Here is a 22,585-nt window from a genome sequence, read left to right as displayed (position 1 = left end):
AATCTACTGGACATCCCTTATTTCTCCATTAGGAAAAGAACACGGTGTGGTGGAATCTTCTCTTCCTTTGCCTGCGTGGAAAACCTGCTTAAAGGCTTGAATATGGGGGTGTGTGTGGGGGGTGTTTTTTTTTTTTTTTTTTTTTTTTTATGAATCTTTTTTCATTGTTTAATATTTATGCTGCACAACACGTGGGCACTTTGGCACAATTCCCTTTTGTGTTGACGTGTCTAATCTTCCACACTTTCCATGTTAAACCCTCAGTTATAGAGGCCAGCCTGCTCTCCTGTTGATTCTTTATGCAGCCATCAGTGCTTGTTACTGTATGGTCCTGGCTGTCCCCGGGAGGCAGAAACCGCTCGTGCTGATGAGGGGCAAGCTTTGGCTTCCAAACGTTTGGTAAAAGCCATGTAACTCTCCGATGGTTGTTGAGCCATTGTTTAGGAGTGTGGGATTCCCTCCGCTCCGTTCGCTTGTGATTTTATGTTTTTCAAGGTGAAGCTCTGGTTGTCCCAGCGGCAGAACGTTTGCAGAGGCGAAGAGTCGATGGATCCCTTCAATCGAGGAAGTTGCGTCTTGTTGATGACTATACTTGGTTTTCTTAGTTTTTAAATATTTTCTGTTTTTCTTTCTTTCTAGTTGAGATTCACTTGGCCACCAATATTCAGCGGACACGTCTGGTGCAGCACGACTTGGTTGTGGCCAAGCAGCTACAAGAGGAAGAAGACCTGCGCGCACAAGAGCGGTTAAAGAGACTTCACAAGGACCTGTAAGTGTTTGCAGTGAGATGAGGGTGAAGGGGCTTGTGGGGGTTCATAAATGCGAGTTATTGCAATTCAATATTGAAGACTGCCTTCTAGGCATCTCTTACTCACCGTAGGACTGTACCGCGTTTACTCATAGTACATCTTGTTACAGAATGGAGGTACATCTTGTTACAGAATGGAGGCAATACATGACTACTTTTAATCTTCCAAGATGGTAGCTTAAAGAATACGAGAGTGCCTTGTAAATATACCTCTTCTTTGCTGTTCTTGTATCTGGTGATACGCCTGGTTTCTTTAAGGCTTTTGTGTTGCACGTTGCATTCTCTTCTAATGTGAATTGAGGTAGAAATCTTTGTCTCCAGTTTCATTAAATCTCCTGACCTTTTAGTCTTTACTGTAGTTGAAGTTCCACTATTGAACCCCCAGGGTATTCCAAACCTAACCACATTAATCCACTCCTATTGCCTGGCGTCAAAACTCCTCAGTTTAATGTTGGGTAAATCACTCGTGAAAGCCTCGTACAATGCTCCAGATCACCACTCGTGATCAGGCAAGTTAGATATTGGAGACCAGTTTCTCAACCTGAAATTCCTAGTGTCGGTAAGACTTTAATAAAACAAAATAATACGTATAGATTTTATCCCTCTTCAATATACTCCACCGTAAACGACCTCTAGTGCAGTGAGTTAAAAAAACAACCCCACTCACTTTGCTCAGTCTGGCAGCTGCCCAGGTCTGACTCCAGTGAGACGGGGACTCCAGCATGTTTCTGTCCTTTCGTTATTGTTAAGGTCACCAAGGTCATTTTCCCAGAGTGTTCTCGTGCAGGCCCCTCCGGAGCAACCTTCTCTCGTATGGGATTTATTATTCAGCAGGTGAATGCAGCACCATTCCAAGATGGCTGCTACACTGTACCCCCTCCTGCCTTCCCATAGCTGCTCCTACTTGTTAGATCTGCACCAGGCTCAGTGCGGTTCGCATTGACCTCCTTGGATTTGTGTTGTTAAAAATGATTGCATTAAAGAACATTTCAATAAAGTTTAGAAGACCTAGAACCGCAAATCATGTCCACAAATGAATGAAGAATATGTATTTCACTCCTCTATCCCTTAATGTGAATCTGATTTCTTTACCATGCCCAAACGCTAACGTTAAGAACTCCACTCCCGGTCCTTACCATGTCTCTTTTATAATCTCTTCTCTCTTTTTTTTTTTTTTTAATAACCATTATACTTTTTAGATCTTTAGTCACATTGACATTTTTTTGTGTTTAGTAAAAGTCAACGTCAAAATAATTCTCTTGACTGACCCATAATATAATGTGGCTTCTGAAGTTGCTTTTCTTAAGACCCCCCCCCCCATAGCATTATATTTACATTCACATTGGACTTGTTTTGTGTTCAATCTGAAGGGGCGTTGCACAGTGTTCCTCTGCCATCTGCTCTGCCGCCCTTGTTGCGCCAGTCACTTGAGGCTGCCCTTTCTATCTTTCTTTTTTGTGCCTCCCACACCTCAGACTCTTTTTCCATCCACCCATGTCCTATAACCTTTCTATTGTGAAATGCAAGCTCCCGATAGTAAAGGTATTAGGGGCACTTATCAAAATAATATCTGAGACAACTGCTGGCCACCGTTGGTAGTGCCGCATAATCAATCAATCTGAATTTTTAAAGCGTGGCAAATCACCCGTGAGGGTCTCTAGGCGCTGAGACATCTGGATATCTTATCCCATGTGAAGTCTGCAATGGTGCCCATTAGGTGGTACCTACGTGGAGCATGCCTCTCCTTCTGCCACCTCCTCTCTCTCCCCCTTCACCCCGACTGCTATAAGACTCTTTCTGCTCCCATGTGGTCTTGGTGCATTCAGCCATACGCTACTCCTGTTGATATAGTGCCCAGTCAACGCCTTGTGCGTCATGCGGCACCTGGCAGTGCCCAGAGCTTTTTTGACAATACCAAGCTGCTCCTCAGAACAAATACGTTTCGGCATAGTCTTAGTAGGTACGAAAAGCATTTGGCTTATCTCTATGAACAACGCCGGTCGTTGGTCTGGACTTGCGCTTTAATAGTTTTTTTTTTTCTTTTTTTTCTTTTCCTTCTTTTCTTTTTTTCCGTGTGTTCAGCATCCCTCGTGTACAGACAGTAAGTACTTATGTTTATGGGTACTACACTGTGTCACTGATTCCGGCACTATATGGTGTAGGGTGCACGATCAATTATTTCATCACATGATGCCTCTTGCTTCTTTCTTTCGGATACTGTGAAGTTGATTCTAGTGTGCATTATTTGAAATGTTTCCCGTTTCTTTTCCACAGATTACCCCTGACGAAGGGACCGAGTGTCCCGAAATGCATCGAGTTTTGTGAATTTGTATTATTGAAATTCATTGAAATGTATACAATATCTATGTAAACATTTATATGCATAATACATGACGTATCTATGTAATACTGTGATAATCACAACAGTATATTGTTTCATTAAAAATCCTGTTTCAAACTGAAACTGTTCGAGTCCTAGTCGCCACCCAGGGACGAGGCCACTTTCTAGGGCTCACAAGTATGCTTCGCAGGCATAGTTTCTAACATAGCACACTTACCCATTAATCCGCAGTTTAGCTTGTTTACAAGTAGTCTGCGCTATCCACCAACATTCATTCTTGGCGTATTCAGCCATAGGCAACTTCTGTTGATATAGCGCCCAGTCAATACCTTTTGCGTCATGCGGCACCTGGCAGTGCCCAGAGCTTGCCCCTTTACGGGCTGTAGAAACAAAGTAGTTGGAACTCTTTTGTGTGTGTTGTGGTGTTGTTGGTCTTGTCCTATGAAAGTGGTTTGATGGCCATTCCTTTTCTGTGCACAGCGAGCGCCAGGACTGTGAAATTGCTCAGGAAATCCAGGAGAAGCTGGCGATCGAAGCAGATCGAAGGCGGCGGCAGGAGGAGAAAGATGAGGTGGGCCAAGATGCACGGGATTCAAGAGCATATGTAGATTAGTAATGTACCCGAGGTGTGATTCTAAAATGCTAGTTGTTCAAACACTTGCAGTAGGGTGAGGCTGCAGGATCTAAACTGGAGTGAATGGGAGACCCCAATAATGATGATCATAATTTAATAATCAGTATAGATCATAAGATTCCGAAATACTAGAGAGGAACAGATGCATGAGAGACAAAGGGCATGTATGATGTCTAATGTAGAACATAAACCTATCCCTGCCTGAAGAGAGACTTCCATTTTTAAGAACGGGCTATTGGCATTGCCAATGCTTGTTGTTTCACAGACTGGGTCCAAGCCTATCCCTCATGGCTCTGCTGTCTCAGCTGCCCCCGGCTCTCCTCCTTTGCTCCAGGGCCAGTTATCAGCCTGTCCAGAGCTGCTCCCATCCCTCTGCTGACCTCATCCCTTTCCTGTGCTTTGCTTTCCTCTCAGCTGCCGGTTTCCACCCCGTGTTGACATAAGAACTGCTGAGGTCAGATGAACAGCAGTAGAATGTCTGCAGCCTTTTGGGAGGAAGGAAAGACTTCATGAGTCATAGTAAAAATATCTGAGATTGTTCTAGCAAATAGCGTGTATCACTTTGCGCAGCAACAAAAATATGCAGCCTAAAGTTGCTGCAGATTAGGGGAGAGATGCTGATGTAAGCGGGTGACGTGCTTCATAGCTCCACAGAAGGATGCGCACACAGCTGCAGGACTCGAAGGATACTCTTCCAGGTCACGCCCTGAGTGCCCTTTCCGTTTCACCAGAGAGGTCCCCGGAAACCGTATTGCAGAACCTGCGCTCCGATGTGCTTGGCACACCAGTTCCCTTCTCCTTTGTGGCGCATTGATGCCCCCCTGCTTTACCACACACTGATGCCCCCCTGCTTTACCACACACTGATGCCCCCCTGCTTTACCACACACTGACCACACACGGATGCCCCCCTGCTTTACCACACACGGATGCCCCCCTGCTTTACCACACACTGATGGCCTCCTGCTTTACCACACACTGATGCCCCCCTGCTTTACCACACACTGATGCCCTCCTGCTTTACCACACACTGATGCCCCCGCCCTGCTTTACCACACACTGATGCCCTGCCATACTTAGCACACCAATCGTGGCAGGGTGTTCGGGTGCAACAATGGTTCTGATTCCTGCCTCATGATGGCACCTTGAAGTTCTGTTGCCCTCGGTGCTCTGATGCCTTGCAGCATAGATGAACCCTCTGAATGCCAACATCAGGACTGGACTCCCTGAAGTCACATTTCATGAGTTTATCTTCTGATGGTCCCCCCTCTAGTTGCACACACTGGGTGGCTGTGCTTCCCTGGGGCCCCCTTAACTGGCTGTGCTTCCCTGGGGACCGCCTAAACTGGCTGTGCTTCCCTGGGGACCGCCTAAACTGGCTGTGCTTCCCTGGGGTCCGCCTAAACTGGCTGTGCTCCCCGGGGGCCCCCTTAACTTGCTGTGCTCCTTTGGGGACTCCCCTCAACTAACTGCTCTCCCCTTGGGCCCCTCTACTGGTTGTGCTCCCCTGAGCCCATTCAGCATAATTGAACCCTTATGCAGCACTGCACTCGACACCGCGATGACCATTTCCGCTTAGCATCTGACGTTCCCACCCCATTAGCACCTAAATTACCCACATAGGCGCCCGGTTGCCCTGAGCCCCCCCCTTCAGGCCCCCGGATGCCCTGAGCCCCCCCCCTTCAGGCCCTGGGATGCCCTGAGCCCCCCCCCCCCCCCCCCCCCTTCAGGCCCCCTTCAGGCCCCCGGATGCCCTGAGCCCCCCCCCCCCCCCCCCTTCAGGCGCCCGGATGCCCTGACCCCCTTTGGTCACCCGGTTGCCCGAACCCCTTCCGGCACCAGGTTCCTTGTCCAGAATCTTGTTGACGCTGGTTCACTCCCATCCTCATGTCCATGATGTTCCTCTATCCCTCCCATTTGGTGGAAGTCTCTGCAGCTTGTTGTCCACCGGGGTCTAGGATTCTGGTTCTTGAGTCAAGAAACCTTGGTTCTAATCTTTGCTTTGGCGCCTGCCCAAAGCATTGTGTGATTCTGTTCAACTCAGTTTATCTCTAGCTGCCTCAACTACAAATATGTATACATATGTAATGCAGTGTTAGCATGTCTGAAGTAGCAACCAGTTTCACACTGTGTTGCACAGTACTGAGAGAAATGCACATCCCCTCCCCGTTCAGTCTCTCCACACCCCTGTTCTGTGTACAACAGTCACATCCAAGCTGAACCCCCTGCTGTGCAGCTCCTCTGAGCTGGGTTTCCTGTATATGAAATATTGCAAACAAATCATGACCGTGAATTGTGATCACTGGTTGTGTTTGTGGTGATCACCTGAGGCCACTGAACGCAGATGCACACGGTCTGCACTTTGGGTCCGGCAGAGGAGGCCGAATGCAGAATCCAGACCTTCACCTCTCTCCTTCCCTGACCGTGGCCAGAGGAAGCAGACTTTCGCCCATGTCCATCAAACGTAGACACAGGCCTAAAACCGGGTGTCTTGTGTGCAACACAAGACACCCAACAAGATAGGAAATTTGTAGACTTTAGATCTTAAATCTGTTTCAAGACTAAATTCATAAAGAGTCCAAAGACAGATTCTAGAAAGAGGCTTCCATTGTTATTCCTAAAATAGCTGGGTGAAAACATGGGCTATATTTGAAATACACTGTTAAAAATATATATATAGTGCGTACGATTATTATACGCACTTCAAGTAGGGAAAATTGAATGTAAATTTTGTTGAATTATACCAAATAAAGGTCTCCACAAAGCAGATGGGAGGAAAGGACACACAAGGGCAGGGACACACTTCAGAGTGAAAAGCTCGGACTGGACAAAAAGTTTAGTTGTATTATTTGAAAAATGTTCTGCAGTGATCATTAACCAATCCTTCTCATTTCGTCAGGTGAAACGTGAACATTTAGAACCTGACAAAATTTAGCATTTCAATCCATTGATACTCCCTCCAGATTGGTTGCCACTAACCAGTTTCAAAGAGTTTTTTTTTGCCTTTGTTTATTTTGTTCTAAATTTTTACTGCCAGCATTGGAGACTTGAGTGTTCTGAATGCCCGTGGCACCTCCGTGTTAGTCATGGAAGTCGCTAATTTGCCACCACTGACAAACAGAATTAAGAGCCACCCTCACCAGGACAGTAAGCTGTAGTCTCGTCTCCCATCGTGGAGCCAACGGCTTCAGTCCGTGGTACAAACACTCATTCACCCGGCAGACTCTGGTCGCCGCCATGCTCTTTGTGATGTGGCTCCATCGTATCTTCTGTATCGCAGATCTTTTTAATGACTCCTTTGGGTCTCCCCTTAGATCTGATTCTTCAAAAAGGATCCAGTGAACCCTTGTAAAAGAGCACGTGGTGTTAGATTGCAATATTCAGGCCCCAGGCTAGTGTCTATCTGTGTGTCCCCTGAAACCCCTCTTGACATATGAATTTGGGATCCTTGGAGGTTTGTGGCATTACCTTTTAAAGTCTGTTCAACAGATAGATTTAAACCCCTCTCCCTGACAAGTACCCGAGAAGCCCTCTCATGCAGAAGATGGGTGTACTTTGTTTTACTAGCGCGTGTGAAGTTTGCCATTGAGGGGGTAAAAAGATGGAAGTTTATTGGTACCTTAAATCCTGTCTTTCAGTTGAGAATACAGAACTTTTCCACCGCAGAACATGGAGCAGTAGCCACAGCTGGTAGATGTGCTTGATTGTAGGTTATTGTTTCATGGTTATTGCATGGGGAATAACCTATTGTAAAGTAGTATGTGTAATATCCTCATTTCTAACGTCTTTCTTCTGGTCTGAGTAGGACATCGCTCGTTTATTGCAAGAAAAAGAGCTGAAGGAGGAAAAGAAACGAAAGAAACAATTGCAGGATCCGCCGGCTGCGGAAGATGGAAGTTTCCATCCGGCCCCAGGTACAGAGAGTTCAGCTAAAGTCTAGTTGTTGTTGCGTGTTCCACGGAGTGATACATAGGCCGACCCAGGTAACCTGGTTTCTCCATGTGCTCTGCAAAATGCTGTATGAATAATTTGGTCAGTGAGCTGTGGACTTTCTTGTGCTTTACAGCTCACCCCATTTGTCCTGTATTTGTGTCATTGAGTCCTGTTGAGGCCATTTTATTTAAGTTTTATTTAGAGATTTGTTTCTTTTTTGGTCTGACTTGACATCGTCTTTCAATAAAATACAGAGTGGACTTTGGGTCGCCCCTCCAGTAACTTGTTCTTTTCAGTAGCCTCTTAATCCTTTGCTTTGATCCATTGTCAGTCTTATCTCGGATCTCCCAGAGCAGATTTTCTCTCATTCTTCTGATATCCGTGTATTCTTCCGCCTCGAAGAGAGTTCCAGGGTGCCTCCCTTCTCAAAGCAGGAGATGCATTGTTTCCAGGAGTAGCAGCAGCCCACGGGGACTATTTGCTGATCGCAGACGCCATCTTGGATAGAATGCGTCTACTTTTTCATGGCAACTAACTCCTACCAGACGTATCTGAATACCAAGAAAATCATTGTGTTCTGCAAAAACTCCATCCAATATTTAAAAAAATATATATATTTCCTTTTATGATTATAAAAATGTAGTTCTGACACTGCTCTGGATAGAATGTATGCATATTTTTATCTGGCTTGTGTTTTACAGTAGAGTAAGTCATTTTTCCAGCTTGACGTTTATGGGTATACGTCTGTTCTCTACAAAGGCTTCTTTTTGTTGCTGTACCTTTGCAATTTTTGATTAAGCTAAAGAACTGCATACAAGCACATGCTGCAGAAAAATAAAGAACAATGTAACTGTTGAAAGAAAACAATGAGGGGTCAAACTTAAAAAGGCCAAAAGCAAGTGTTTGCCTCTTGCAAATTATGACTCTGCACACTTTGCCAATACCTGTGAAGACACGCAGCCACACTTAGAATGACTACTGTGGTCTCGCACGCTTCTCTGGAGACTAAAGGCACCACCAGCATCTGTCATCTTTTGCAACCCTGCATCTCCACCACTCCCTGCAAGGCTGGCCCATTGGATCCCCACTGCTCCTGCAGGCATTCCCTGCTGCATATTTGTGCAGCAGCTGCAGCCCACCTGTTCTGGGGCGGAGTCCCTGCTGCTGAGGGCCATTGTTAACGCTGTTTGTAGCACAAAACAATAATGCAAGTACCCAGTGTGTGTGACGAAGGAGTGCTGTCAAACGCAGTCTGTGCCTTTCCCTACCTATGAGGTTCATAGTGAGGATGGAATATTCTTTGCAGCACCTGTGGTTGTTCCTGGCTGTTGGAGGAGCGAATTGTATCTGTTATATTGTGATAAATTGCACGGGCGCCAGTGCTAGGGTGAGGTGTTCCTTTGCCACCAATGGAGTGCAGTCGGCGAGCGCATCAGGGACATTAGCAGCAGTTTCTCTTGTGGCTTAGTTGTGTGCTGAATGCAGAGGGCAAAGTGGGACCTGTGACTGGTCACTGCATCCTTCCCTTGCCACGTTACCTCCCACGCAGTGCCCTGTCCATGTCCTTCTTATCCCTTGCAGCATCTCCAGGGACTCCAAGATAGAAGTCTAGAGGACATGGGGTCTCTGATAGAGCATCTCCTATCCAGCATGCACAGAAACCCGACCCTGGTACACCCCACATCGGCTTCTATGTGAGACTGGCACAGTTTTTAGGTCTCGCCTACGCAGCGCGCATGCGCTGCATAGGAGAAGACCTTTAGTAATGGATTCAGGTTTTGGCCCAAAAAACGTGCACGCGTTGCATTGCTTTCAATAGCAACGCGTGCACGTTTGGCGATTCCCTTGCAGGAGCGAGCTTTCAAACCAGCTGTTTGTAATTAACAGATGGTTCCTGTTCGCTCCTGCAAGGGAAACAGGCACAGGCACCCTTCTCTCTCCCCTCCCGCTGCTGCCTCCTCCTCTTTCAGCGCGAGGCGCATGAGCTTGTTTTTCTAAGCGCGTGAACCATATTCGTCGAAGGACGGAGTGTAGCCTCTTTGTAACGACGACGGTGCCTTCCAGACATATTCTCGCGTACCCAGAGACGCCCCGACCTTCTTGGCTGTTGTTTTCGCGATTACTTAGTGCAGACATGTTAACCCTCCCGATTCAGGCGGGAGACTACTGATTTCAAGGCTAGTCTCCCGCCTCCCGATTCCTCAGGGGTTTCAGCTGACAGGGCTTGGTATTGTGTAACGTGCTAATTCTTCCAGAAATAGTCAGAACAAAGCCTCATTAACAAGCGAATGGTCTTTTAAAGACCTGTGAAGTACTACTCGGGGGCGGCTGTGTGTGTAACCGGGAAGCTGTTTCAGCCCGGGCTGCCACACATGAGGGGGGGGTCGAGGGTGGTGTATGCACTGCCAGCAACCTACCAGGCAAGTGCACAACACTTGCATCACCATTTCTCTGCCTGCCATTGCGCTCCATGCTTCTGAAAGGTAAGCAAAATATGTGCATTTGCGTTTCAAATGTCCGATCCTGCAGCAGCACGCTTCCAAAGCCCATACATGAGAGTAACTTGATTCAAGGCCCCATTCTCCCGAAATTTTTATTTTTTGATTTTTTTTTATTTTTTATTTTTAAATCTCCCACTTTGCTCTTCTGAAATGTTGGCATGTATGCTAGTGTTCACCTAACTACTGGTTAGTCTGAACTTCTGGTACCCTTGTCGACGCCAATATCAAGTTTGAAAGTGAGCTCTGTGTGACTGCGCTGTCACAAATCACGTCGAGCACGGGTCAGCTGGAGCGTCCTCGGATCTTAAGGTCACCTCTGCAAGTGTGCGCTGCTTTCTTACCCGCTAGAGGACCAGGCCACCACCTCTTGAAAGAAGTCTGACTGCCGACGGTGATATCTCGAACACAGCTGCAGCTGCTGGACTCCTCCGGAACAGCCTCCACTCTTCCCTTCGGTCCGTTGCTTCCGATGGCTCTAAGGCTGTTTCCGCCAACTCGGACTTCACTATCGTTTTAAGACGCTTTGTTTCAGCCGCCCTAGTCTGAATGAGCGAGGCGTAAATTAACCGACTTAATTTGTTTTCTTTTCATTTGTTTGTTATTCAGAGCTATGCTATTTATGCATGTAACGCGACCGTCTTCAAATTAAAACACGCTTAGCCGTGGAGAGTTACCGAGTCTCTCCAAGGCGAGACATGCAGATACCTAACCGAGCAAGACCCGTCTATGTGAGACCATAAAGCACGAGTAAGTTAGAGCTGCAGTATCAAACTAAGGAGAGAGGATGTGGTGTTACAGCAAGAACTGCCGACTTTGGAACTAGACGACCAGGTACGAGTCTCCGCGTCGGCTCAGCATCCCGTGATCCTGGGCAAATAAATCCCTTAATCACCTAGTGCCTAAAAAAAATGAATGTGTCCTTGTGTTATTTAAACCTTCAGTCGAGTTCGCGTTATATAAAACTGTAAAAAAAATAAGAAAAACTGGTCGCTGTTAGCCAGATAAAAGCTGCCAACCCTAACTACCGACCAGGCGAGGGCTCCTAGGCTAATAGCTGCTTCGTTTAGAGTGAACAAGGCAAGGTGAAAGATGTCAATGCACGACCAGAAGAAATTCCTCCAGCTGACGGAACAGGTTCAATTGCAATTTCCAACGATAATACTTCTTGTTACAAATCTAATTCTAAACAAACCTAAATAAGCTTTATGTAGTAAAAAAAGTATAGTATTAAAATGTTCAGGCGGATATTAAGAAAAACCATCAAAATTATCTTGCAGGCATTAAAAAGACAACTTCAGTGGCTACCTTGTATGATAGTAGCCTCATTATAATAACAAGCATTGGCATAGCCAATACGTCTCACCTTTGGGACCTTATAAGTGTTTAACCATGCAACAGTTAATGTTGTTGCACCAAGGATATTGTGCTGCATAACTAAATACTTATAAGGTCCCAAAGGTGAGACCTATTGGCTATGCCAGTGCTGGTTATATCCTGGCTCTGATCCTGTGTACCCTGCGAATTAGGGAGCAGGGTTGACTTTTTTTTTTTGTGATTTTTATTTTTTATTTTTTTATTTTTTATTTTTTTTTCCTGTAGTGAGAAAAACCTGCTTACCATCTAGTGCTTAGTACAACAATGTCCACACCTATCACTTTTTTTTTACATTTCACATTTTTATTGGTTATTTTCAAAAAGAAGGAATAAAAAAAAAGCAATAAACGATGTACAGCCTAATAGAATTATTTTGATACATAAATTGGGGAGAAACATCCGTTCAAATTGTAATGACATATAGAGCCTTAACCGCAATGCTAAAAGGTAATGTAAAGAAAATATTGCTGGCTGGAACCACAAGCTGTATATTAACAACTGATCTTCCTAAAATCTATGACCTAAGAAATAAAGAAAAAGAATGAGAGAAAGAAATAAAGAATAGTATTAGATAGTATGATTTATAGAAATGAGTAACGGAAAAGAAGATGGACCGGTCGTAGCAGTGCAGAGGCCTGCTCAATTTTATGGTATGTGGCATGTCAACATGGATAATAGTAAACAAGCATTTACAATGCAATGGTCTCGGCAATATTATAGGTCGAGCTATTGGTATTGCTCATTATTTTTTTTATCATTTTTGCATCCCTAAATAAATGGCATTGTCATTTCTATTGGCATTAGTTTTTTTTTTTGCATATGTGATACCTATTGCATTAGCAGAAAGAGAGTGAGGTAGAGAGAGAGAGAGTGAGGTATTGAAATAGAGAGTGAGGTAGTGAGAGAGAGTGAGGTAGATAGAGTGAGGTAGTGAAAGAGTGAGTTAGTGAGTGAGGTATTTTCTGACGTAGTGAGATAGAAACAGTGAGTGATGTGAGATAGCGAAAGATTGAGGTAGTGAAAGAGCGTGAGGTAGTGAGGGATGTTGTGAGGTATTAAGATAGAAACAGAGAGTGATGTAGTGAAGTAGTGAGATAGAGTGAGGTAGTGAAAGAGTGAGTGTAAGTGACTTAGTGTATTTGAGAGAGAGAGTGAGGTAGTGAGATAGAGATGAGTGCGGGGCCGAGTCAGGCAGCTCAAGACGGAGGCTGAACGTAACATCCTGCGTTGGGCTCAAATGGAAGGGAGCAGGAAACAGAGCTAGAAAACACGCTGCGCGCGCACACTGCAACTTCACCAAAATCCAGAGCGGAGACGGAGCACAGGGTGAGCGTGGGTTCCAGCTCATGCACTAGAAAGTGCCGTGTGTGCTGCTGCTGCTCACAATACAGGAAGGAATTGTGAAGGGCAAATCAAGAACCGAGCTTACCACTCATGCTGCGGAGTGCATCCTGCTATAATGTTTGTACATTTTTAACTCGTTTTTGAAACTTTTCTGACTGCATAGAGGTTATAAAACAATGTTTTAAGTACTATATTATACTAATTGTTGATCTCAGTAGAGGTCTTAATAAAAATGAAATGTTTAAAAAAAAAAATACAATTTACAACGACACTGCGTGCATGTGCTCGAAAATCCTACATACAATACAGCGGGTTTTACCCAAAAAGCTAGGGACTGTCCGAAGGGTGTCCAACAGTCTTACAGAGCACCTACGTTCCAAGGTGAGAGCGGAAACAGAGACAAACAGTGAACAGCGGTGGTAAGGGGTAGCGGGGAATCAATACAGAAAGGGGCAGCTGGGTGGAGAGAAGATATAAATGCAAGAAGAAGCAGGTGCAGAACGGGATTATCAGAAACAGTTGTAAGGGGAGCAACGCTGTGAGGAGATTGTAAAGGTCAGAGGCGGGGTGGAAGATGTTTTGAACAAAGGTGTGGAGGTTAAAGAGGCAAAATGCACAAAGAAAAGGGCGGCAGAGTAGGAACGCGTGTGTATCGGACGGAGACTTCAAGAGTTTATTTGGGCATACGGCTTAGTGACTTCCCCTCCCTACTACTGTTCACCTTCAGGCTCTTGCCGGCCCCCGCCATCCGCCCCTGCATCTCGACTCCTCTGACACGGGAACTGGAGTCTTTCACGAGATCTGCCTGTCAGCAGCACAGTAAAACAGAGCACTGCCAACAGATCGCCTCCCTGTACCGGAACTACTGCTGTCGCCAAGAGGATGGCCGGGAACACAGAATACTGAACGAGGGAGGAGTTGAACAGGAGAGGGATGGAAATACAGGCAGACAGGGGTAACGGAAGGAGAGGCAAGGCAGGGGGCAGAGAAAGAGCGACGGGGAGTGAAAACAGAACAATACCGGCGGCGCTGGCCAATAACGTCATCTCACTGAAGGCAGTCCTCAAAAAATGGCGGATGAAAGCTTCGAAACTTTTTCGGATTCGGGGGCGTGTTCCTGCTGTTCTAAAAGGGCGTGGCTAAAAAGTGGAAAGAACAGCAAGGAACACACCCCCGAATCTGAAAAAGACGGAGCCTATTTGGTGGGATGGCTGTCTCCTCCAATGGCTGGCCTCCGTTTAGGAAGCCAGCCAATGGAGGAGAAGCTAAAAGAGAGGCGGGCTAAATAGCCACTCTAGAAACATTAAATCTCCGACTTCCGGTTCTGCCTTCGGCAGACCGGTAGTCCTCGACCTAAAAAGGACCTGAGGGGAGGAACTTTCTAGAACAGAACATCGAAAGGTCTCAACAGATTACTTCAATTAATTCTGACCTATTATTTGCGGTTAAGAGGAGCTTTAGGAGGGTAGGATCCCGTAAAAACTATGTAACTCTGTTCAAGGTCGGTTTATGTGTATTGAAATATGTATCCAGTCTGTCCCACAAACGTCTAGTAGAAGATTTCCAAGGAGAGTTTTGAAGAGCAATATTCTCTTCGCCCCCGAGATGGACAATCCGATGCATCCATCATTTATATGATACTTTTTGCGAGTCTTTCCAATTGTTGAGGACAATTGTTATTGCAGATGTAAATAATAGGGCCTTGTCTATATCGTTTAGCACATCGGCGTCTATAGAGCCGGTTATTAAAGTAGAGAATTCACTTTTTAGCTGGCAATTGAATAATCTTGATAGAAAATCTAATACATTGTCCCAAAATGTTGATACGACTTTGCAGTATAGAATCAGGGGGGCTAAATCGCCTGTGACTTCCTTACTATTCCAGCACGGAGGATCCTCGCGGAGGTGTTGTGAATGCTGTCGGGCTGGTGTCCAGAAGGCTTTGTGTAGGAGCCAAAATTGTGTTTGAGATAAGACCGGGGAGTTTTGTTACTGGTGGTAGAGCACCATGTTTGGGCCATTTAGCTTCGGGTATCGGGTCAGAAGAGTGTGATTCCCAAAACATAATAAGATTTTTATTAAGAGTCGAGATTTTAGGACGAAGTAATTTATAAATGAGTGAAACCTGATGGCCTATCGCTTTAGTCCAAATTTCAGTAGCTATGAAAGCTGTACTCCCCTACACCTACCACCTTCTGCTCACGTGCACTATTCACCGCTCGCTATTTCTTCCCTTCTATTTTCACCCACAGCGGACACTGTTCTGATTGTTCCAATGTGTCCTATCCCTTAAATGATCCTAACCCCTGCTTGATCATTGTTTTGTAGTCTTCGTAGTAGTTTTACTGAATTTCATAGATAGTCGTACAATGCTGAGAACACGGACATCACTTTTTTCTTCAAGATCGTTCATAATGATGCTTGTACACTGGGGACAGTCGCACTTTTGGATATCGGTACACACAAGAAGGAGGGGGGGAAGGACCTCGTCCTCAATCACGATCTGACTATGGAATCTAGGAACAAAATTATTATGAACATGTCTCCTAATCAGTTTTAATCGCTTTCTGTCTGCACTTTTTTGGGATCCTTTTTCTTTTCCTGTTATCTGTGTGTTTGTATTGTCTACCCCTCCCTATTGCTCCGCCTCTAGCGTTGGTTTGCGCAGAGGCGTTTAGTAGCAGCCCTATGATGAAGCATGCCACAACTAGTTGTGGGTGAGGGCAGTTTTTATGAAGTGTTTGTAGTCCTCTCACGACTGCATATATTTGTAAAAATTCTTCATGACTAATACTAACCGTACCTCCTTTTGTGTATACACTTTGGGATATACAGTGCTCTGTTCGGCCTGCCTACTCTTGAGGACTAGTGAAGGTCACCTTAGCACTATCGCTTACGATGAAAGGTTTTTTTTTTTTTTTTTACCATTGCCCAGCACCTTTCGAAAGCCTCGCATTGATTCCTGTGGGAGTTGTTACATGGAAGGTCGGCAACGTCTTCCGCACGTTAAATGCCGCTGTGGCGCACCACTTTCATTGTGCCCTTATATATGCAAGAAAAGACCATTAAATATTTTTTTAACAGCGATTACAGTTTGACAATGAAAAGAATGCGAAACCAATAACTGGATAAAAAGCTTTGAAGTACCTCGTAATTCTCTTCTACTAAGTGAAAGGAATGTATGAAGGAACCGGTTACCGGTCTATCTGGCAGCCTGAACTGGGGCCATCACCAGCTCACTCAACGTAGGTGAGGACTTTGGAGGGTGATATTAGATCCCAAACTCTCACTTAAATCTTAAGTAAATAAAGTCTTAAAACAGTTTCTTTCTACACTATGCTGTGCTTTAGGCAAATCTTCCCATACCTCTGCTTCTGCCTAAAACAGTAAAGATACTTTTGCCCTTGTCCTGTCCCAGCCCCACTTTAAGTAACGTCTCGGCAGCTAGCTGCTCGAAGCATATAGAGATGCTTTATTTTCAAGAGATGCATGGCTGTAGCTACACGTGCTGTGCAAACTCCTGCCATCTAGTGTTGGGCCTGGATGTATGAAAGTTGTTTTTCTTCAAGGAAACCTTCTCGAGACGAGGTACAGTGACTCCACCTATTGCTGGAAATGGGCATTGGCTCTGTTGTTGGATCGTTTTCTTTCCTCTATCGGGTTCGGATGTTGTTTCCAGCCTCCGGATCGCCGCTGTTGCTGTGATCTCTTCATTCTTTCTCGGTTCCTTCTCCCTTCCTTTGGTTTTGTTTTCTATCGTGGTGCCTTTTCTCGCATCAACTTGAAGTGTGCAGCTTCATCTGCGTCTGGAGTTAGGATGACTTTGGTGCCCCCGTAGGGGCCTTCCCCATTTGCTCTATCCACGCATGCCATGCCTGAGATGGAACGGGTGCCATGCCATGCTGCTACTCTCCTCTGTATTGTGCTAAATAACCCTGAGCCGCTCTACACCAGGTCTGCAACCTCTGCCTCTCTGCTAAGCATGGCGAGGCCTCTTGTGACGCCTGCCACTCTATCGGTTTAGAAAAAAAGTCTTCAATATCATCAGGCTCAACGTCTCGAAATGTCGCAGAAAAGTGGTGGCAACAACCCGGACCTCTTCTACGCCCCAACCTCTAGGGTGAACCCCAGTCTGATCCGTCGACTGCCGAGGAGGAAGAGACTTTCTCGCCCAAAGTCAGGTTGGGTTCCGATTTTGTGATCAGATACATGCCGCCTGCCCAGCAGGCTCTGAGTACAAATCCTTTTTCCCAGACCCCCCACCCCACTCCAAGCATCCTCTACCCAGAGCCCAGGCAGCTCATCCAACACCTCAGTTACAGGGCTCACTACATCCAACATTGTTATTCCCGTGGTCCGAAAGGGCGCTCAGGAACCGATGAAAATCGGAATGCTTTTTGGCGTCTTTATAGTTCTGAACTGCAATACGAATTCCACAAGGATGTATATTTTCCAAAAACCTCCTTTAATTCAACCTGTACCATTGGCGAGCTGCAGTTGTTTTTGATGGTATTCCTGTCTAGATTAAAGCATTGTTTTATATCGGGAGGCATGTTTCTTCTCTTGGTGATGTCACCAGGATTAAAGGACAACAGTCATGTGCAAAGCGAGGATGAGTTTCTACTTACCAGTGGCCTGTTGTTTACCTTTATCTCCCACTTGTTTTGTGGTGACCCCTTTTCAGATGTAGACCCAGACAGGTCAGCAGTGCTTCTAGTAAGACTTTCTCTTTTTTTTGTTTTTTTGTTACCCTAAAGTATTTTGGAAGAGAGATGGTAGCCCTAGCTCTCAGCAGTCGCAACTTCTAGGTATCTCATGGGAGAAAAGTGGTACGCTCTGTTTATTCAAACATTTGTCAATAAAGTGAATTTTTAAAAATTAGCATCTGGACGTTGCTTCTTATTGTCACTGTATTTTGTTTCTTACTATAGCGCACTAGAATGAGTTGTAAAGGTAGACACTACACAGTGGTTTTGGAGGGCCATCATTGCTGTCACTTAGTAGGTTGGCCTCTTCCCTCACTTGCCGGCTGCGTCTGCACTTGATGCATGCAGATTTAGCAGCACAACCCTGGTGTTACCCAACGATAATGATTGTCGTCCCAGCTCCCAGGATTGTTAGTGACACGTGCTTGCGGAGTGCGTTTTCTTGAATGGAGATCTATAGCTCTTTCTTAATATTGTTCCGTTTTTAGGTCTCGCCTAGCGACGCAGTGCATGCGCTGCTCTCCTTCGCGAGATCTATTGTCGTCAACTTGGTTGCCGAAGGGGGACAGGAGATGTGCACGCTCACAGCGTCTTTCAGCGTGCACGACCCCAGAGACTGCGGGCATGTAGTGGTATTTTTTTTGTCTTATAATTCTTTATTTGCAATTTTAGACTATTGTCGGCATTCTGGTAATGCCTTGCCGTGTTGTGTTGCAGTTTAGATGTGGAACGCACATAGCGTGTCTTCTTGGAAGCGCAACGGTCTTTGTTGTGAGCCATTGTTTTTGCGCGCGGGCTGTCGTCACTCATGTTAGCCTTTCACCACTGAGCTGTTCCCTCAGTCGGTGCAAGAGTCATTGCTCCCAGTGTTGTTTGTTGTACAGAGTTTACTCAAATATGCGTGAAAGATGTTATCATTGTTATGCTCATTGCAGTCCAGGATTGCAAAGAGAGTGAGGGGATACGAGGGAGGGGCTGTGCGCACGGACACTGAGACGAAATTGCCGCCTTGTGCTATGTTTTCGGACTCTTCAAGTAGAAAAAAACCTGGATTTGAATTTAGGCTTCCAAACAAACGCGTTGGGTGGTAGTTAATAGTTAGTTCCTGCCAGCGCCTTTTGTCATCATGAGCGCCTCGACTTCCAGTATTAAGAGCTATGTTAAACAGGTGGTTTACTGGGCAGGTATGTGATTGGGCGCACGCACAGCGGTGGGGACCCCGGGGCTCTTCCTAGAGGCACAGTGAGTCAGGCGGGTCACGCTCAGACATCGCTAGGCTCTGATTATCATCTGAAATCCCGCGCGCGTGCCTGTGCTGCTGCTCCGAAATTAACTTGGAAGAGAAGCGAGGCAGGTAGCTTTGCAAAGAGGATGCACGGGCATGCGTAGTATCCGCATGCCTAGGGCTGACACACGCAGCCTGGGAGTAAAGTTTGGAATTTCCTCTCCCTCTGTCCTGGGTTTCCCAAGGCTCACGCACCTTCGTATTCCCAGCATTGGCGTTGAAGCAAGACAGCCTGACTGCCAGCTGTCTACTAATACAACCTAGCAGAGTAACTAGCAGCACTCCGTCAGAGGCAGCCTTCCCGGAATGTTAATAGAGGATGTGGCACTACCGCCAGAGCTGCTGATTTAGATGCTGGGGAACCGGGTTCGACTCTCGGCGACGGCTCAAGCATTCTGTGATTCTGGGTAAATCACTTAATCTCCCCGTGCCTATCACAGAGCAAGCATTTTAAATACGAACCTCACCACAGAATCACCAATAACCATACATGTAAGAAAACTCCGTCTACATCCGACTGCCTACATGTAGGCACAGTGCTGGCACTGGAAACATCAGTGAACATCCTCTCCCCGCCTGACCTCAGAATGAACAAGCATTTGCAAAGCAATAGGTCTTGCGTTTGTCAGAGTTTGAGCTATTGGCATTTTAAATGGCAATGCCTTTTATTTATGTGTTGGTTCAGAAAACAGATAAATAAAAGGCATTGTCATTTCAATGCCAATAGCTTAAACTCTCGCAAATGCAAGACCTATTGCATAGTAAATGGTTGTTCTATAGTGATATGAAAGTGATCCATAACGCTATACTTTATGCATCCGTTGTCCATTTTGTGCGTGAAGATGCATTTTGGACTACCACAAATTGGACAAAAACACAAGTACTGTGAACAGCCTCCACATTTTTGCCAATAAAGCCTTGTAATTACATGATGGACTGTAATTATGGAAATTTGCCATGACCAAATATGATTTTTTTTTTTCCTTTTACGATATTCACCCATGTAATTTTGCTTGGGCTGTATTTATGGCCGGCAATCGTAAGCCTGCTCCTTGGTGGCAGCTCCGATTTTACACTTTTTTTAAATGCGTAATATTGTTTGCTTTAGGCTTGAGTTCATTCTCTGGTGTCTGCTTCTTTTTATTGCAGTAGCTGCGGCTACTTTTCTTTTTTGTCTGTATCTCTTGGTCTTGTGCTTCTTCCCTGTCTTGACCCCAGCTTGTGTTTTTTTTTGTTTTATTTCTAACCCTCGTATCCCTCTTTAGCTGTTTTTCTTTCCTCTTGGTTTGTGCACTGCTCTCTTTAAGCTCAGATTCGTTCCTTTTCTTCTCAATTGGTTTGTTTTATAGTTTTCTTTATAACTCTGGTGTCATTCTAAATTTTCCTTTGTTACAGCCTCTCTGTTTGGCTGTGCTCCATTGTGTCAGATTTACTCTTTTACTTTCCTTTCATGGGCTTGGCAATACTTGTTGAACTTCAGAGTTTGTTTTTTTCTTTTCCTTTTTTTTAAGTTAGTTTACCACTTCTAAAAATGAGACTTTTGATGAATGAAATTCAGCAGAAGGTCGTGGGAGCATATTGAGAAAATGGCATTGGGGAGTAGCTTTCTTTGTTTCACTCATGTCAAGTTTTATTTTTGTTTTAAAGCACTCTGAAGTCCTCCAAAGAATGCATAATTTAATTCATTGGATCAATCTCTTAATTCTTTTGTTATGCATATACTCCGAAGTTGAGCAACAAGATAACCCTATAACTTATGTTTCTTTTTTAAATGAACAAGATGCATTTATCTAAAAAATCATAATGTGGTGTTTGTGAAATGAAAGGTACTATTGCCTGCACTTCAAGTTGTTTTCTTTATTAAATGAAAACACCTCAACTTTTTGCACGTTTTAGTAACTAATCGTGTGTGTTTTACTTTTACATAAAGTCATCCTGTTCAAGTTCTCTACTAGGGAAGACTGAAAACCCACTTTACATCAAGTTGTGGCTCTGAGTTTCAACCGGATGTTCCAGCAGGAAATGAAAGCACAGGCACACCTGAGCTTGGCCATCTGTCATATTTTGACCCAGCCTCGCCTTTACCCTTTGGGGTTGAATCAGACCTGTTAGGAGCCACTTCTCCTTTTGTGTGAGCGACCAGGAGGGTTTACACGCTTGGCTTACCAACCTCGACTGTCCTGGCTCATTTTGGGTCTAGTGGAAGGGATGTGAAATTTGAGTGAAGTTGGACACGCAGCAGAATCCTCTCCATTCACATTGTGTGTAAAACTAGGCAGATCAGATGGTTTGCGGGTTGTGTACAAGGGAAGACTCAGGGTGACAACAAATTCAAGTCTTCACAGCATCCTAAAGTCCCACTTAAGTCATCATTCTACCTCCTTAGTCCTATTTGTTATTGACGGTGCTATGAATTTCAGGTTCTCTTTTTTTTCCCCGTGTGGAATTTAAAGCCACATGTACAAAAGGTTTTAGCGGTCGCAAATGGAGAATTAGGCCGTTTGCAACCGCTAAATAGCCTTATGACATGTACTAACCCTAATTTGCGAGTCGGTTACCTGTCACCAACTTGCAAAATAGGGTTTTTGAGTCGGTATTAGGAAGGGGCGTGTTAAGGGCGTCCCTTGCTAATAGCAAGTCGCAGGGGGATGAATGACTGTTTTGCGACTGTAATGTGGTCTCAGAACAGTCACATTTTACCACCTACTTTAAGTAGGTGGCAAGCCAGTCATAAATGGGAGGGGGTCCCCAGGGAAACCCTTCCTCTTTATGAATGGTTGCAAAAACGTTTTGTAAGAGCAGGCAATGCTCCTACGGACCACTGCCTAGTCTTAAAAAATAAAACTAAAACATTTAATTTTTCTTCTTGAAACTCATCCCGTTTTCCTTTTAGGAAAACGGGCTGCATTTAAAAAAATTAAAAAAAAGTTTCTTTATTTAAAAGCAAACACAGACACGGTGGTCTGCTGTCCCCTGCAGGCCGCCATTCATGTGTTTTTAGCGAATCCCAGTGGGGCACAAACTGCGACATGCCTCATGAAAATTGATGAGGCAGGTCCATTTGCGTCCCCCTGGGAATCGCTAACCATATCAAACACACACTGTTGTACATTGCATTTTGCGACTTCCTAATTGCAAGTCGCAATTAGGAAATTTCAAAATGTAGCGATCGTACATGTGTCCCCTAGTGCTCGATTTATATTGGGTACTATTATCGCTTGTCGCACAACCTCTAAAGCAGTTCAGTTCCAATTAGACTATTTACCAGATGTTAATTGTGTCATCACCCAGTGTCCCCTTCAGTAATGGCTGCAGTGTTAGAGCTGGTATTGGCCTGCGTGGTCTATTCTTCTTTTTCTGCACAGCATAACCCTCATTACGATTGTTTCACACCTTTCTTGGCAAGTCTACTGTTTATCTAACGCTTCTGGTGTTCATTTCAGTGGAAAAGGGCAGGTTATGGAGCCCTTAGAAACGCACTCAAAGGATGTCCACAGGAGCGGCTAGGTTGTAGAGCGAACACACTGTAGTCTTGAGAAATGAATGGCACATTGTTAAAACTTTAATATATTCTATTGCACTTCTTATGCACAGTGTAGTTAGACATTTTTAACCTACTTTGAAAAATGAGACACTTTGGCTAAAAGCATCCCCTGCTGG

General features: G+C 45.1%; 1 protein-coding gene across 2 annotated transcripts in view; it reads left to right on the top strand.

Moving 5' to 3' along the window:
- The window catches only part of CCDC50 (coiled-coil domain containing 50), a 172,987-nt gene that overhangs the window by 45,479 nt on the left and 104,923 nt on the right, over positions 1-22,585 (top strand). For both annotated transcript variants that reach the window (XM_085635870.1, XM_085635868.1), the window contains exons 3-5: positions 640-769; positions 3,630-3,720; positions 7,588-7,696. In XM_085635870.1, the coding sequence (XP_085491996.1) occupies positions 640-769; positions 3,630-3,720; positions 7,588-7,696 (330 nt within the window). The remainder of the gene's footprint in view (positions 1-639; positions 770-3,629; positions 3,721-7,587; positions 7,697-22,585) is intronic.

Source organism: Triturus cristatus, chromosome 11, assembly GCF_964204655.1.
Source record: "Triturus cristatus chromosome 11, aTriCri1.1, whole genome shotgun sequence".
In the NCBI taxonomy this organism is placed as follows: domain Eukaryota; kingdom Metazoa; phylum Chordata; class Amphibia; order Caudata; family Salamandridae; genus Triturus; species Triturus cristatus.
The sequence above is the reverse complement of the archived record's forward strand: the minus strand, read 5'-3'. Positions and strand labels throughout refer to the sequence as shown.